This window comes from Limulus polyphemus, unplaced genomic scaffold (assembly GCF_000517525.1).
Source record: "Limulus polyphemus unplaced genomic scaffold, Limulus_polyphemus-2.1.2 Scaffold21, whole genome shotgun sequence".
In the NCBI taxonomy this organism is placed as follows: Eukaryota; Metazoa; Arthropoda; class Merostomata; order Xiphosura; family Limulidae; genus Limulus; species Limulus polyphemus.
The window spans coordinates 730,202-744,187 of record NW_013665631.1 but is presented as its reverse complement, the minus strand read 5'-3'; the positions used below and the strand labels follow the sequence as shown (position 1 = coordinate 744,187).

Genomic DNA, 13,986 nt, shown 5'->3' with positions numbered 1-13,986 from the left:
TTGTAACTATTATGAATTTTATTTGTCATTTACAAATAAGGTTATTAATTAATAACGCAACGTTATTAATTTTGTTTTATTTTGACACTATTTATTCATTTCTTAATTAGTCTTTTTATTAATTTTGTTTTATTTGCAGTTTAACTTTACTATCCTTTAGAAAAACTGGCGAACCAACAAGCTAGTCTTCTTGTTGTCGGAGCTGGTCCAACAACCACAGCGTGAACGGGCGAACAAAGCATTAGTATTTCTAAGAACCCATGAGTGAAAACAAAAGAGAATATGTTATAATATGTAAACAACACTACCTCTATCATATCCAGTACCGACAAGGCTTTTCGTCCAATACCAGGGCTCATAAAAGCGGTGGAGATTCAACAAATATAGTAGTGATCTAGTCACTATATATATATATATATATATACATCATAAATTTTTTTATTAGAATAACTGTTAGGATTTAAATCAGATTAAGCATGAGAATTGTAATTGAGCTCAATAAAGTATTCTCTCTTTTCACGTACTTTAGCTAAACAAAAATATCCACTTCGTTTAATACGTTGTATAGTTTACTACCACTATAGGAAGTTTCGACAACAACCATTGGAACCACATAGCCTAAATGTTATTCATTTGATACATAAAACATAGAATTTATTATTATGTTTTCTTGAAAGTGTTCGATCAGAAAAGGATTAATTAATAAAAATAGATCAAAAGACTCATTTTTCTTTCAGTCTTCTTGTATTTTATGCCTCTGCATTTCGTACGATTTTCACAAAGTTGCTTGAGAATTTGTGATGATGGGTTCATTTAAACTAAATTTACTGACGAGCCAATTAAACTGTCTCAAATATAAATTTATTCTTCGAGCATCATCGAGTAACAACATTCATTATTAATTTGGTCATTGCACATGTGGTACAGCAAAGTAGTTCTTATATTTGTAGAAGTAAAACAGAGAGACCCATCCGTTTAACATTGAAACTATATCATTCACTATATGCAGCAGTAAAACAGAGAGACCCATCCGTTTAACATTGAAACTATATCATTCACTATATGCAGCAGTAAAACAGAGAGACCCATCCGTTTAACATTGAAACTATATCATTCACTATATGCAGCAGTAAAACAGTGAGACCCATCCGTTTAACATTGAAACTATATCATTCACTATATGCAGCAGTAAAACAGAGAGACCCATCCGTTTAACATTGAAACTATATCATTCACTACATGCAGCAGTAAAACAGAGAGACCCATCCGTTTAACATTGAAACTATATCATTCACTATATGCAACAAGTTGTGGGAAGATATTTTACGCCGGTAAAATAATCTGCAATAACGAAAGAGTTATTACGAATACAATATTGAGGTGACGCTGTTTCACTATTTAATTCTGTTAGATGACGAATTGAGTTAATTATATATAGTTGAAATATTAGTAAAGTCACTACATTAGTAACTAGTGGAATGTAATATTGTAAGTGTAATTTATTTATCTAATCATTGATATAAATGTATAGTGTATGTTAAAGGTGAAATCCCATCACCAACAATCAGACTGTTATTTAAGAAGCTTCATTAAATTTGTCTTTACTCCGGTGGTCTATGGATTAGCATCGAACATATGTATATATATAAGACAAGAGTGTAAATACAAGCATACATTAAGGCTAATCTATAACACAAGAATAGGAAAGACAAAAATAAATTAAATAACGTGTTTTATTTAGCTTCGTTTTTTCAACCAAGATATTTTTATTGTAATCACTGTCACTTGGAACAATTCAACCACATAAACAAAGGATCTTCTACATAAGAACTATACATAATTCGACAGCAACGTCTACTATACAGTTTTTAGTTGTGTATTGATTACTGATAGGAAGCCCTGGTTGTTTAACCAAAATATATTAAACATCAACAAGTCTTTAGAAACGTCATTTCAAATAGTCTTGCAATAAGAACCGTTATTTTTGAATTGGATATTTGAATAATTCTTTATTAAGCTATCTTAAGATCTTCAAATGCTCATACGGCATAATCATGAAACTGAAGAGACATTTTAACACTAAAATATGTAAAGAGGATTTAGCACGAGAACATTGTCACTATAAATAGCCCAAAAACGTTAAATTAAACATTTATTCAATTCCATACAGCCCTAAACAGAAATACTCTCCCCATAAATGAAATGTTAATGGTGTTTTACTTCCTGATAAACTCATTGTATTTTTTGTTTTCATTTTCTTGAAATGGCAAGTTTAAATATGTACACCGACATGTTCATTAAAATCTTAGTTTGAAAGGAAGAGTATAAAATGTATTTGTTTGTTTGAAGTTAAGCACAAAGCTACACAATGGGCCATCTGTGCTTTGCCAACCACGGGTATCGAAATCCGGTTTCTAGCGTTGTAAGTCCGCAGATATACCGCTGTGCCACTGGGGGGGGGGGGCTATAGAATGTAACTGGGATACTTAGGTACACGCTTTTCACAAGTCGGGCTCAATAACCTACTCGTTGTTGAAACAAACGAATGAATGAGCTTAAGGCTCACGTATTGCAGAGAGTAACCTTGCCATGCTACATTTTCTGCAGTGACTTTTGTAACACTAACATATTAACAATCAAACAAACTTTTAGCAAAATAATCGTGTTTTTTTCTCTATGTGTGTTGTTCACTACAGAAATATCTACGAAAATCACAGTACAAAAAACAACAACAAGAAATAACAATTTAGAAAGAGAAATATATTGAGAGTGAACCGTAATGACATGCTTAAGGACGAAAGCTTACAGTACTTGTATTTAGTTGTATGCACTGTGGGTATAAAATGAAAAATATAAAATGTTCAACTTTTTCAGGAGCGTTCATCAACTGGTTGTTGTGGTTAATTTTGGTGTCAAATGCTGAGCTCCGTGTGCCACATGCTTTGCAAACAAATTCTACTTACATGTTTTGAGGAGCTCAAGCACTAAAGATTTTTCAGATTACGGTTCTAAGGAAGAGTCGAGATTTTAGGCTTGTTAAAATACATAGAATATAGCTCTAAGGGTCCTTTAGCTGCCGACGTGGCCATAGTTGACACTGATGGCTGACCAAAATCGTGTTCGCTTATCCTCGATGTTCCACCTGTAACCGTTGTCGAAGAGTCAGTATTTCCGTCCGAAGGCTTCAGGAAAGGGTTAATCAGCAGAGAATTGGTAGCTGCTTTAGCATTGTGAAATATGTTCATTTCTGTGGGAGCAGAATAATCGTATGTAGGCGCACCGCAGGCGCACGGAGTGAAGTACCCCGACACGGGCATGCCAGTGTATAGTGTCGGAGCCGCCGAAGATCGGTATCCACTACAGTAATGAGATGGTGCCACAGTACTGTTGGGATTTATCAGCTTGTAGGATGGATTGGAGTCTAAATCAGGATGTTGGGTCTCAGACTGAGCGTGTTTGTTTTGAACACTGTTGACTAACAGAGATAATTGTTCATGAATATAAGAAGGGTTCATATGTGTTTCTCTTAGAAAAGCTCTTGGACTAACCGTTGCATGAGAGAGAAAAGGGATAATACTCCGAACATGAGGTGGAAGTGACGAACATGGAGCCAAGAGATCTCTAGAGCAACTGCTATCGAGATAATTAACTGAAGCCGGAATGTATGGGAGTGGGAAGATGAAGTGGTCTTTTTGCAACAGACCTTTAGGTTTTCTTCGAGGTTTATACTTATAACCAGGATGTTCCCGCATGTGAATCGTACGTAATCGTTTAGCTTCTTCAATGAATGGTCGTTTCTCAGCCTCAGATAGATTCTTCCACTGAGTCCCTAGCCGCTTGCTGATCTCAGAATTGTGCATTTTGGGGTTTATCAATGCAATTTTCCGACGTTGGTCTCGAGACCACACCATAAATGCGTTCATAGGTCTCTTGACATGCTCGTTGCCTTCAGAATACAATCTGACGTTGGACAAGTTCATACTGTTAGAGAATAAGTGAATCGAAATGATTCAGTAAAAAAAAATGTACAAAATGAAATATACAGTAATATTGGCACACACACTTTTCCAGTAAACACTTGGAATTTCTGGTATCAAATGCTCTTTCCCTCTTTAACTCCAGATAGGTCTGTTACTTGGCAAACGTTTTTGTGGCATCAAGAGCTTGAGGCGAACGAAACTATTACTCTCGTGTGTACCACACTCTGCCTCGTGTTCCGTGAAATAATCGACCAACTCAACCTTGTTTCCCCCACTTGTGATGGATAGTGATTGATTTCTCAGGAACAGCTTCGACTCAACGCCATTTCATTTACCTTTGTCACGTGCAGCGTGGCGTTAGGCGTATTCAAGCGAAAAAGACTGTGAATGTAGAACCAATCAGCAAACACATTGCATTTTAAACGTTGTCTGTCATATGGAGTCGATTTCAGTTGGACCTGAAGTTAATGTTGTGGACTGAAACACAGGCATCATGACGCAGGTGCAGACGTGACACGTCTTTATTGCCCTTTTCCTTTAAAGAACGGAAAACAATATCAAAGAAATCAAGCTAGAAGCTTAACTATGATATCTAAGAGAAATTGATACTACTAGAACAATCTAACTTTTAGCGCTACATTTATTAGATGTAAATAAACTTATTCTCCATATATTATCCGCTAGCTAAACGTCCACATATGATAAGGCCTTGCTATAGTATGTTTTTATAACTATGACTCTCGAAAACAGTACTTAGTAATGTCAAAACTAAACCGAGAAAACATTTAGGCTTTCGTCATTACGATCTCTTTATAAGTTGTATAAGTAATTAAAAGTGTTCTAAAGCGTTGTTTTGTAATAAAGGTGTTAGCACATATATGATAAAAACGAAGGTATCTTTAATTTAAAGTTCCAAAATGAATAAGTGATACATGGCAATATATTCATATTTAACTTACAAAGCTTATCATAAACACTGTTTATATTACGTGACACTCCTCCCCCGTTCCTCCTTCCAACCCCACAAACTAGCGCTAATTCAAACTTTAACTTCATTGGCAACAGCAGTTGGATGTAAGATTTTGATGCAATATTTGCATTGTTGATATCAAGCCAACATTACCATTGTTGATATCAAGCAAACAATACCACGCTTCTCTACTGAGTCCGTTCACTATGTGTTGCGGATATATGATGCATTAAGCACATTGCTGATATCGAGTCAACAATACCACTCTTCCCTACTGAGTCCGTTCACTATGTGTTGCGGATATATGATGCATTAAGCACACTGCTGATATCGAGTCAACAATACCACTCTTCCCTACTGAGTCCGTTCACTATGTGTTGCGGATATATGATGCATTAAGCACATTGCTGATATCGAGTCAACAATACCACTCTTCCCTACTGAGTTTCTTCACTATGTGCGGCAAAATATCTTCATGATAGTAAAAAAACTCATAGGAACAAAAAGTTTGGTAAATTACATTAAAAAACTGACAAAACCCTAATGCTATTAACCAATAGGGCTGTTTTTTTTTAAACCACTTTAAGCTCATTTCACAACAGACAGATTCATAGAAATGGACCATATGACGAAATCTTAAAGTTTCTTTTTGTTTGATTTTTCACGCAAGTAAGTTAGAAATTTGAGCTTTTTCACCCCTGAAGAATATAGGTTATCCTGTCGAAAGCGCTAGGTTTTTTATTGTTTTTAATGTAATTACAAAATATCGTTATTCTTCTCGTTGGTTCCTATCACGTATTTTAAATTTATAAATATTTCTGACACCGAATCATTTAGTGATCGCCAGTCTCACACTATCATAAGTTTCTAACAAACATGTTCAATACGAGGCTTCGTCCACATTAACGAAAAATAGCGCTATTTTCCGTCAATACTTTTTAACATGATATATTTCGTTGACATTAATCTGAAAATATCGTTATATCTTTCCGACTCTCTTAAACCTTCACATGATCCGAACAAAATCCCCAGTTATTACCATACTGACTTTACTATTGACGGGCCGAGTATGGTCTGGAGGTATGCCTGCCCGGGATATGAATCTGAGGATTCATGTTTCGTGTTCCCCTGAGACAAGTACTCATTCTGCACATTTTAGTCATGAATCTAGTATATATAAGTAGCCCAAGAGTTAGCGATGGGTGCTGTTCGTCTATTTGTTTTGTGCAATTTGTGCCGAAATGCTAAATATCAACATTATCACCAGTGACAGAGAAAACGAGACACAAATGCAAAGTAATAAAGAAAAATAATAAACAGCGGTGATTTAGTAGCAGAGATAATAATATATATTCGTGGAAATATCATAAAATACAAAAAGTACATATGAGTGATGATGTAACATTGTCAAATCATAAAAAAATGCATAGTAACATAGAATACATAGAAAAAAACCGTGATGAAGAAGAGACCAAGGAAACAATAGATCTACATGGTAATAAATAGTAACAGAATATAATACAAATACATGGTTATAGCAAAAATCCCAAATTGCGGTAAACGTTAGAGAAAGAGAGCAAAGGTAAATATAGAAAATGTCATACACTCGATCGGACATCGACAGGGAAACGGTAAACATATGCGATGGTGGTAGTGAAAGAGAAAACAGTAAAACACGCATTTATGATTCTACAACGATAGAGTTAGTATCAGCATTGTTTTCGTGTTGGTGTTACTCTAAACTTAGGCAGATGTTTCTACTATGACAAGACTTCATTATATCTCCGACAGAGGAACGTTCATCATGCCATCTGTGAATACTCTAAAACAAAATTTGTTTTTCCAAGAACAGGAGAAATAGATTAAATTTTAACTCATCAATGAATATTATTAAAGCATATTGCTTTGAAATAATGATACTTACTTGACCATAACCTCAAAATTATTCAAAAAATAAAGTAGTTTTCTTTTTAAACGGATTTGATAATTTATTGTTTCTGTTTGACCAAAGTTCCATTGAAAAGGCTACAAATTCCCTGATTTTCTTTAAGGATTTAAATATTATAATTTTCCTTGTTTAAACGCCTTCTTATCTGAGTAACATCTTATTGCATTTCGAAAGTAAAAATACGATTTAAATGATTCATCTTACTTCAGGGAATATTGATGTTTTCTGTTTATTAATGCAGTATTTGATTTGATCTTATTGATTTAAAATAAGTCATCTTGTTATAAAGAACCTTTATAATATATCGATACTAAGTACGTAACTATAACTACAAGGTTTCTATCACTGTCTTTATTGTATTATAAACAAATTGTATTCATGTCAACTTTATGAACAACGACTGTCATGGTGTAAATTACATCATGTGATTTATAATTATTATCAAATCTATTTAAGTCATTTACTAATCAAAATTTTAAAGTAAATATTAACAAAGCAATATTATTCGTTTAGTTTATATTTAACATCAATTACTTATATGTTATTTTTGTTTGAATTAACTTTGCTAACATTCAAAAGAACTGGCGAATCAACAAATTAGTCTTCTTGTTCCCGGACCAACCACAGCTTCAATGGAGAAAACTACGAACAAAATCTTTTCTGATGGTGTAATAATAACAATATTTAGGTAAATACTTTAATAAACGCTACTAGCTTATATTTAGATTTTTAACTTCGTAAACTCTTTCGACAAAAGTTAGATTTATGAGTCTTTTTCTGATTGACTTTTGAAATGATGTTAGTACCGAAAGTTCATGTTCGATAGTACTTAGCTGATTTACGTGTCATAATTCGTTACAATTCTTGCCGTTTAAATGTCATTCTCGTAGGCGCAAATCCGCCACTTTGTAAGTTATTATTGTAGCATGTGTTTAAAGCCCACACAACTTCAAGTCTGTTTCAATATTCCTGTGTTTTGTCAAAAATCAAAATCGATATTAATACTATTGTAGTTTAGATATTTTGGTTTCGTTTTTAAACCTTGCTTGTGTTTGTTTGTTTGTTTTTTAATTATGCACAAAGCTACACAAGGGCTATCTGTGCTCTGCCCACCACGAGTATCGAAAGCCGGTTTCTAGCGTTGTAAGTCCGCAGACATACCGCTGTGCCACTGGGGGGCCCTTGCTAGTGACGAAGCAGTTTGTTGTTTCTAGAAAACAAACTTAAATTAACAAAAAACGTGGCTGTGTTTGTATACGTCTATACAAGTTATATCGTTTTGCAGTTTGTTGATCGTCTAGTTTCACTTAAAGCAGTCCACAAACTATAAACACAGCTGTACGTGATTGGCGATCAAATATAACTGGATGTTTTCAAGAAAACATTTTAACTTGTTGATAAATGATAGATAATGTTGCAGTTACGGAATTAATAACGTAGGAAAAAACCTTAGGACGAGAAGTAATATAGCTGCTCTTTTTATAGCTACAGCTTAAAGCCATGTCGGAAAAAATGATCCAAATAACCGATTTCATTTTAGTCATATTTGATCTATAAAAGCCCCTGCCCTCGATGACTTAGCGGTAAATCCAAGGGTTTATAACGCTAAAAATTAGATTTAGATACCCACGGTAAGCAGGACACAGATACTTCGTTGTGTAGCTTTTTGCCTAACTACAAACAACAATCACACAAATAATAAAATGAAGGTGAATATTAAATATACTAAATACATACGCAGCAGCTTATACATTCTGTTTCGTTATAATCACTAGAAAATTAATATATTCATTGATAATTGACAGAAACATCTGTAATAACTTGTACTAACGGCCTATAATTATTTCACTCTAGGGGGCTGCTTCAATGAATACAGATTCCACAATATAAAGCATAACCGAGAGAATTAAGCTTGAATCATAAAGCGACCTTATGAAATTTATAATCAGTGAGAGACAGAAAAATCGTCGTTCAGGCAGTTCTTTTTTAAGATTTTGAGACGGCCCATTAACGTAGACTGTACCACTGTACAGTTAAAGTGTTCAACTGTCTTATAATTTCGAAGCAAGAATTGTCGTTTTATTCTTGAGTATATATAACTGGGTTAGAGGGTTTTTATTCATTTCTATCAAGACTTCTTGAACCTATGTGTTTTTCTAACATTATAACTGTGTTCATACATACGTAAACTCATCCCATCTCTTTAGTTTTGGGGAAATTTTCCACGTCTTATTAATTTTTAAACATAAAATTCATGAATTAAAAATAGTTCCTGTAATAATATGCTACAGAAATGTAACTTATATTTACGTTTATTATGTATTAAGTAAATAATTTTTCCATTGTTGTTGTTACTAAGACCCAATTGTTGAAAAACGGGCGCTTCACATGGCTTTATCAAATGCTCTGAAAGTTAAGTTTGCTATTAGACTATAAAAATAGTGTTGTTGCTAGATTTGTATAAATATTTAAATTAATAAATGTTAAGTAAGTCTTAGTTGATCATTACTTCTCAATTTAGTCTTTTTAATACACGAGAAAAAATTAATTTTTTTTTTTACTTTAGCATAGGTTAGAAACTTTTCATACCAATAAGAGATTTATTTTATGAAAAACTACAGAATTTTTCATTTCTTCTTCGATATTAAGTTCATTTAAATCCCCTATGACGTTTGAGAATCACACGCTCATTTTTATAGGCCTGAATATATTTTAGTTCAATGAGCGTATCAATTAGTTGCTGTCTTTTCTCTATTGAAACTGACAACGAAGTAACCTCTACACGAAGCTCTATGGAGATATATGACTAAAAGGCCCAGTAGCAGATTCTTCATATCTTTCAGACATGTACTTACACTCATAGATGTCTCTTACACAGAGTGTGAGAACAACCTTGTTATTTTTAATGAACTGAAATTTTGAGAACATTTTACTAACCTCATTGGATTATCCACTGGATATTTCAGTAATGATATCTTACAATATAGTTGTATTTCAGTTTCAATACGTAACAAACCAATGTTATGAAGCAGAGATGCCAAATGTTTTTTTTAGAAGTTGTAAGAATTTATGTTTTGGGTAAGATGACCTGAAAAAGCACTCCAAAATCCATAGGAAGAATGGGGGTTTAAGTAGTCAAATTAAAATGATTTACAGACTAAATTAAATAATTAATGATATGTCAGGTGTTTTAATAACACTTAATAGGTGTGCTGAAGTTTCATACAAAATATGTGCTGTGTGCCACAACATAATTTTTAAATGATAGGTGGATGTTTTTGTCTCGCGTGCCAGCCATGCGTGAAGAGGGTTGGCCATCAGATATCGTATAGCTTTTATAATTTATCATATTACATATATATCATACAAGCGTGCAGGAAGTGCATATGTTTGATATGTATCAAATAAAAAGTTTATATTTATGTAATTAAGAATATCTAATATCAGGTTTTTTTTTTTCCTTGTTTCTCTTGTATAATGCCATATGCGTGAAAATTGGGCATTTTAAACTATCCACGAGATCATGAAACATGGTTTTTAAAACAAAAGAAAAACATAAGCATTGGGAACCCTTCAGAACTAAAGTGAACTTTACAGCGGCATATTCGAAATTGACGTTGCTGTTGGAACATCGATCGGACAAGTAAATTCTGAAATAGATTTCAGTTGAAACTTTGAGTTGTCAGCTAATTCGTGCCTTTCTTTCCCTGAGAAAAACCTTTTATAAGAGTATCTTTTCAGTGAGTATTACAAAGATTGCCTGATCTTACATGTTCAAAGAAATCGAAGAGGTATCGAGAAATTCAAAGACGGTTTTAAACCCTTAGGGACTTTGTTCTTGTTCCTGTGACTCTTAATTTCTTCACTTTCTTGAACACAACCCGTTCAAAACTTTAACGAAAACTTTTCAACTCTTCTAACTGAGTTGATCTCTTGTATTTGAGCGATTTCAACAAAACTACCTTCCCTTTGTAACAACAATTCTTTTGAAAATCCGAACTTTTGTCATTGAAAGGATCCTGCCAGTCTAATTAGTTAAACATTTCCAATTTTACGAAAAATAAAAAAAGAAGAAGAGGAAAATCGCGTTATAATAATATAACTTTAGTGGTGAAATTTTAATTTGTATCTTTAATCGAATCTGCAAACATTTGAATGTTAAATGTAGTGTACATATATATTGTTATATAACCGAACAATGAGTTTCAGGTAAATAAGATTATTTTAAATAGGTATATTTATAAAACAAACACATGAAAGTAAGACAATATCGACTATCAAATGTTACGGAGTTTAGACTGTAACGATAGTTACGTTTATAGGGATGTTTTTTATGGATCACTCAGTTGCTGTTGTTTGTTTTTTCAGCGGAAAGCTATACAATCCACCAAACATGTTCGCTCTTTCAGCCGTGGGGGCATTATAATGTGACGGTCACTATTCGTTGGTAAAAGAGTAGCCCAAGAGTTAGCGGTGGGTGGTGATGACTAGCTGCCTTCCCTCTAGTCTTACACTGCTAAATTAGGGACGGATAGCGCAGATAGCCCTCGTGTAGCTTTGCGCGAAATTCAGAACAAACAAACAAGCTATACAATAGGCAAAATGCTCTCTGTTCTTCAAGTAGAATCGAGCCTCCGATTTTAGCGCTGTAGGATCACTTAGAAAACAATTCTTTAGACGAAAACATTTGGCAATACAAAATATTTTAATAAAATGAATGTATTATTATTTTTCTATTTTCCTTCAGTATGTTTAAAATTTTAAACAGTCATGCTATCTTATAAGCCGATTGATTCAAATAACCAAAAGACAAGTGAGGCAGGGCATGGCCTTTTGATTAGCGTGCCGGATTTTGGATCCGAGGGTTTACGGTTCGCGTGCCGTTGTCGCAAATTTGCCCTTCGTACTTTAAAGCTATGTGTTCGTTGAAAGAATTATAGTCAAATTCCATTATCCGGTTAAAGTAGCCCAAGAGTTGGTGGGTGAATTGTTTGTTGACTTGCTGCCTTCCTTATAGCCTATCAGTTCAAAATTAGCTTTTAGCTAGTATTTGAAACAAAAAAAAAACTAATATGAAAAATATCCACTTCTTCATCAATTGTTAAATGTATAATGATGTACGTGGTACTTGAAAGAATCAAGCATGGTAAATGAGCTAAGAAATCTTAAAAAGAACTGAATAAAAAGTGCTTGACACAGAATAACTGATTTAAAATTAATAAAGTAGTAACTAAGAAAAGTTTGTGTAAGTCATATAAATGTTTGTTGCCCTCCCCGTAGGACAGCGGTAAGTTTAAAGACTTACATCATCCGGGATTCGATTCCTTGCGGTGGATGTAGCAGATAGCTCAATGTGCCTTTGCTCTAAAACAAACAAACAAAATTTTGTAATAGTCACCGTGGAAAATAACTAAATAATTCGACCCTTTTGGAAATTATGTTAAAATTTGGGATAGCATATTTCACATTTCAACAATTATCATAAAACTGGATAATTGTTATTTTCGTCACAAATAATTCTATCCGTGTTAGCCTGTTTTACAAGCAGCAAACAAATAGGAATACAGCGTCATAGAATCTGAAAACATAAAATTGATGAAATTGTCTTAAGAAAAGAAGTTCAAAATAATCAAAGATTTTGCCAAATGAACTTCATACCTTGCTTATTTTTACACTTTAAACTTCGAATCCATTGAACTAATTTTGAGTAAATATGTCATAGTTAAAACAGCTATCAATAGACTGTCATGTAAAACATGTAACCGATAAAAACGTAAAAGATGGAACCAGTTGCAGTTTCTATCATAGTCATTTCATTATTATTATTATTATTCATTATTTGATTGTTATTCGTTGTTACAAGGCTTTGCCTCAGAACATTTTGTTTTGTTTTACGTTTCAAGTATTTTTCGATTAGTTATCTTACTGCGTTTTATAAGTTGGGCGTCCCTCGTCTGTTCAGCGATAGGTTTATAACGCTAAAAATCGGGGTTCAGTACCCTCGGTGGACACACGACGGATAGCCCAATATGTAGTTTTGCGCTTAAACACAGAACATAATGACAGTAAATTTCGCTATAAGCGGCGAGTGCTGCCGACTGATTGTCTTCAATAAATAAATGTTAGGGACGGCTATGTTTGAACTAAAGGGGGTGTCTGATCTGTCCATGTAACTCATTATATGAAGAATGTGACAGTTCGTAGTGGTCTGGTACTAATGTAATATTTAAATGTAAGTACTCGATCTATCTTACTAAATTAAGTTCTAATTCTCGGCTTTTTTTTTGAGTCATTCATTCGTCTTTAGTTTGTTGTATAATATTCCATAACTTATATATATATATATTCGAATTGAATTTTATGTTTTTAGCTGCAAAATATTTTATTACATAAAAACACTCAAAATATTAGTTTTACTCGTTGTTTCTTGATAAAACAAACTCGTGTAACTCGTTTAATGCCTTTAAAGTACCAATTGAAGTCAATATCTAATATGAAATATAGATAATATAAGAAAGCCATTTTAATGTTAACAGTACTACAAACATGAAATATAATGCGTTCTCAGTTTCTATGTCCTATTTAGAGTATTTTAATTTTTTGTTTACATGAATGTTGTATTGTATTTTTTTTATTTACATGAACGTTGTATTAACATTTTTATATAGTGCTTTAAATATTGAACAGTATTGTGATTTATAACATATGGTATATTAAAATACAGCAAGTATTCATTCTAAAAATATGTTTTGCACGAGTTGTAGCAAACATCATTTCACTACTGAATAATAAAATAAAGCGTGCTTTTATCTCTGTCTTATTATAGCATTTCGATAATAAGAATAAAAGTCTATCCAGAGCAAAACAGAATCACGAAAGGTTAATTTTATGCTTTAGGCTGCACAACTTTTAACAAGACGTTATGTATCGTAAAGAGTGCTTCTAAGTAATTATTTAAGCATATTTCATTGTGAATTATATGTAATATTTACCACTGAACTAAGATATATTGTCATACCTATAGCTCATTGTACAAACAAACGTATTTAACATACCATAATTTTGTATATTCTCACAAGGGAACGTGA

The 13,986-nt window shown here is 33.2% G+C and overlaps 1 protein-coding gene across 1 annotated transcript; it reads right to left on the bottom strand.

The window, feature by feature from the left end:
• Positions 1-2,396: 2,396 nt before the first annotated feature.
• On the bottom strand, positions 2,397-4,262 carry LOC106458207 (transcription factor SOX-14-like). Its single transcript, XM_013917686.2, has one exon. It carries the CDS (start codon positions 3,978-3,980, stop codon positions 3,009-3,011), a length of 972 nt encoding a protein of 323 aa, XP_013773140.1. The 5' UTR covers positions 3,981-4,262; the 3' UTR covers positions 2,397-3,008.
• Between the last annotated feature and the right edge of the window lie 9,724 nt (positions 4,263-13,986).

Coding starts and splice junctions, on each gene's coding strand:
- LOC106458207 (XM_013917686.2), bottom strand. CDS start 3,980: ATGAACTTGTCCAACGTCAGATTGTATTCTGAAGGCAACGAGCATGTC.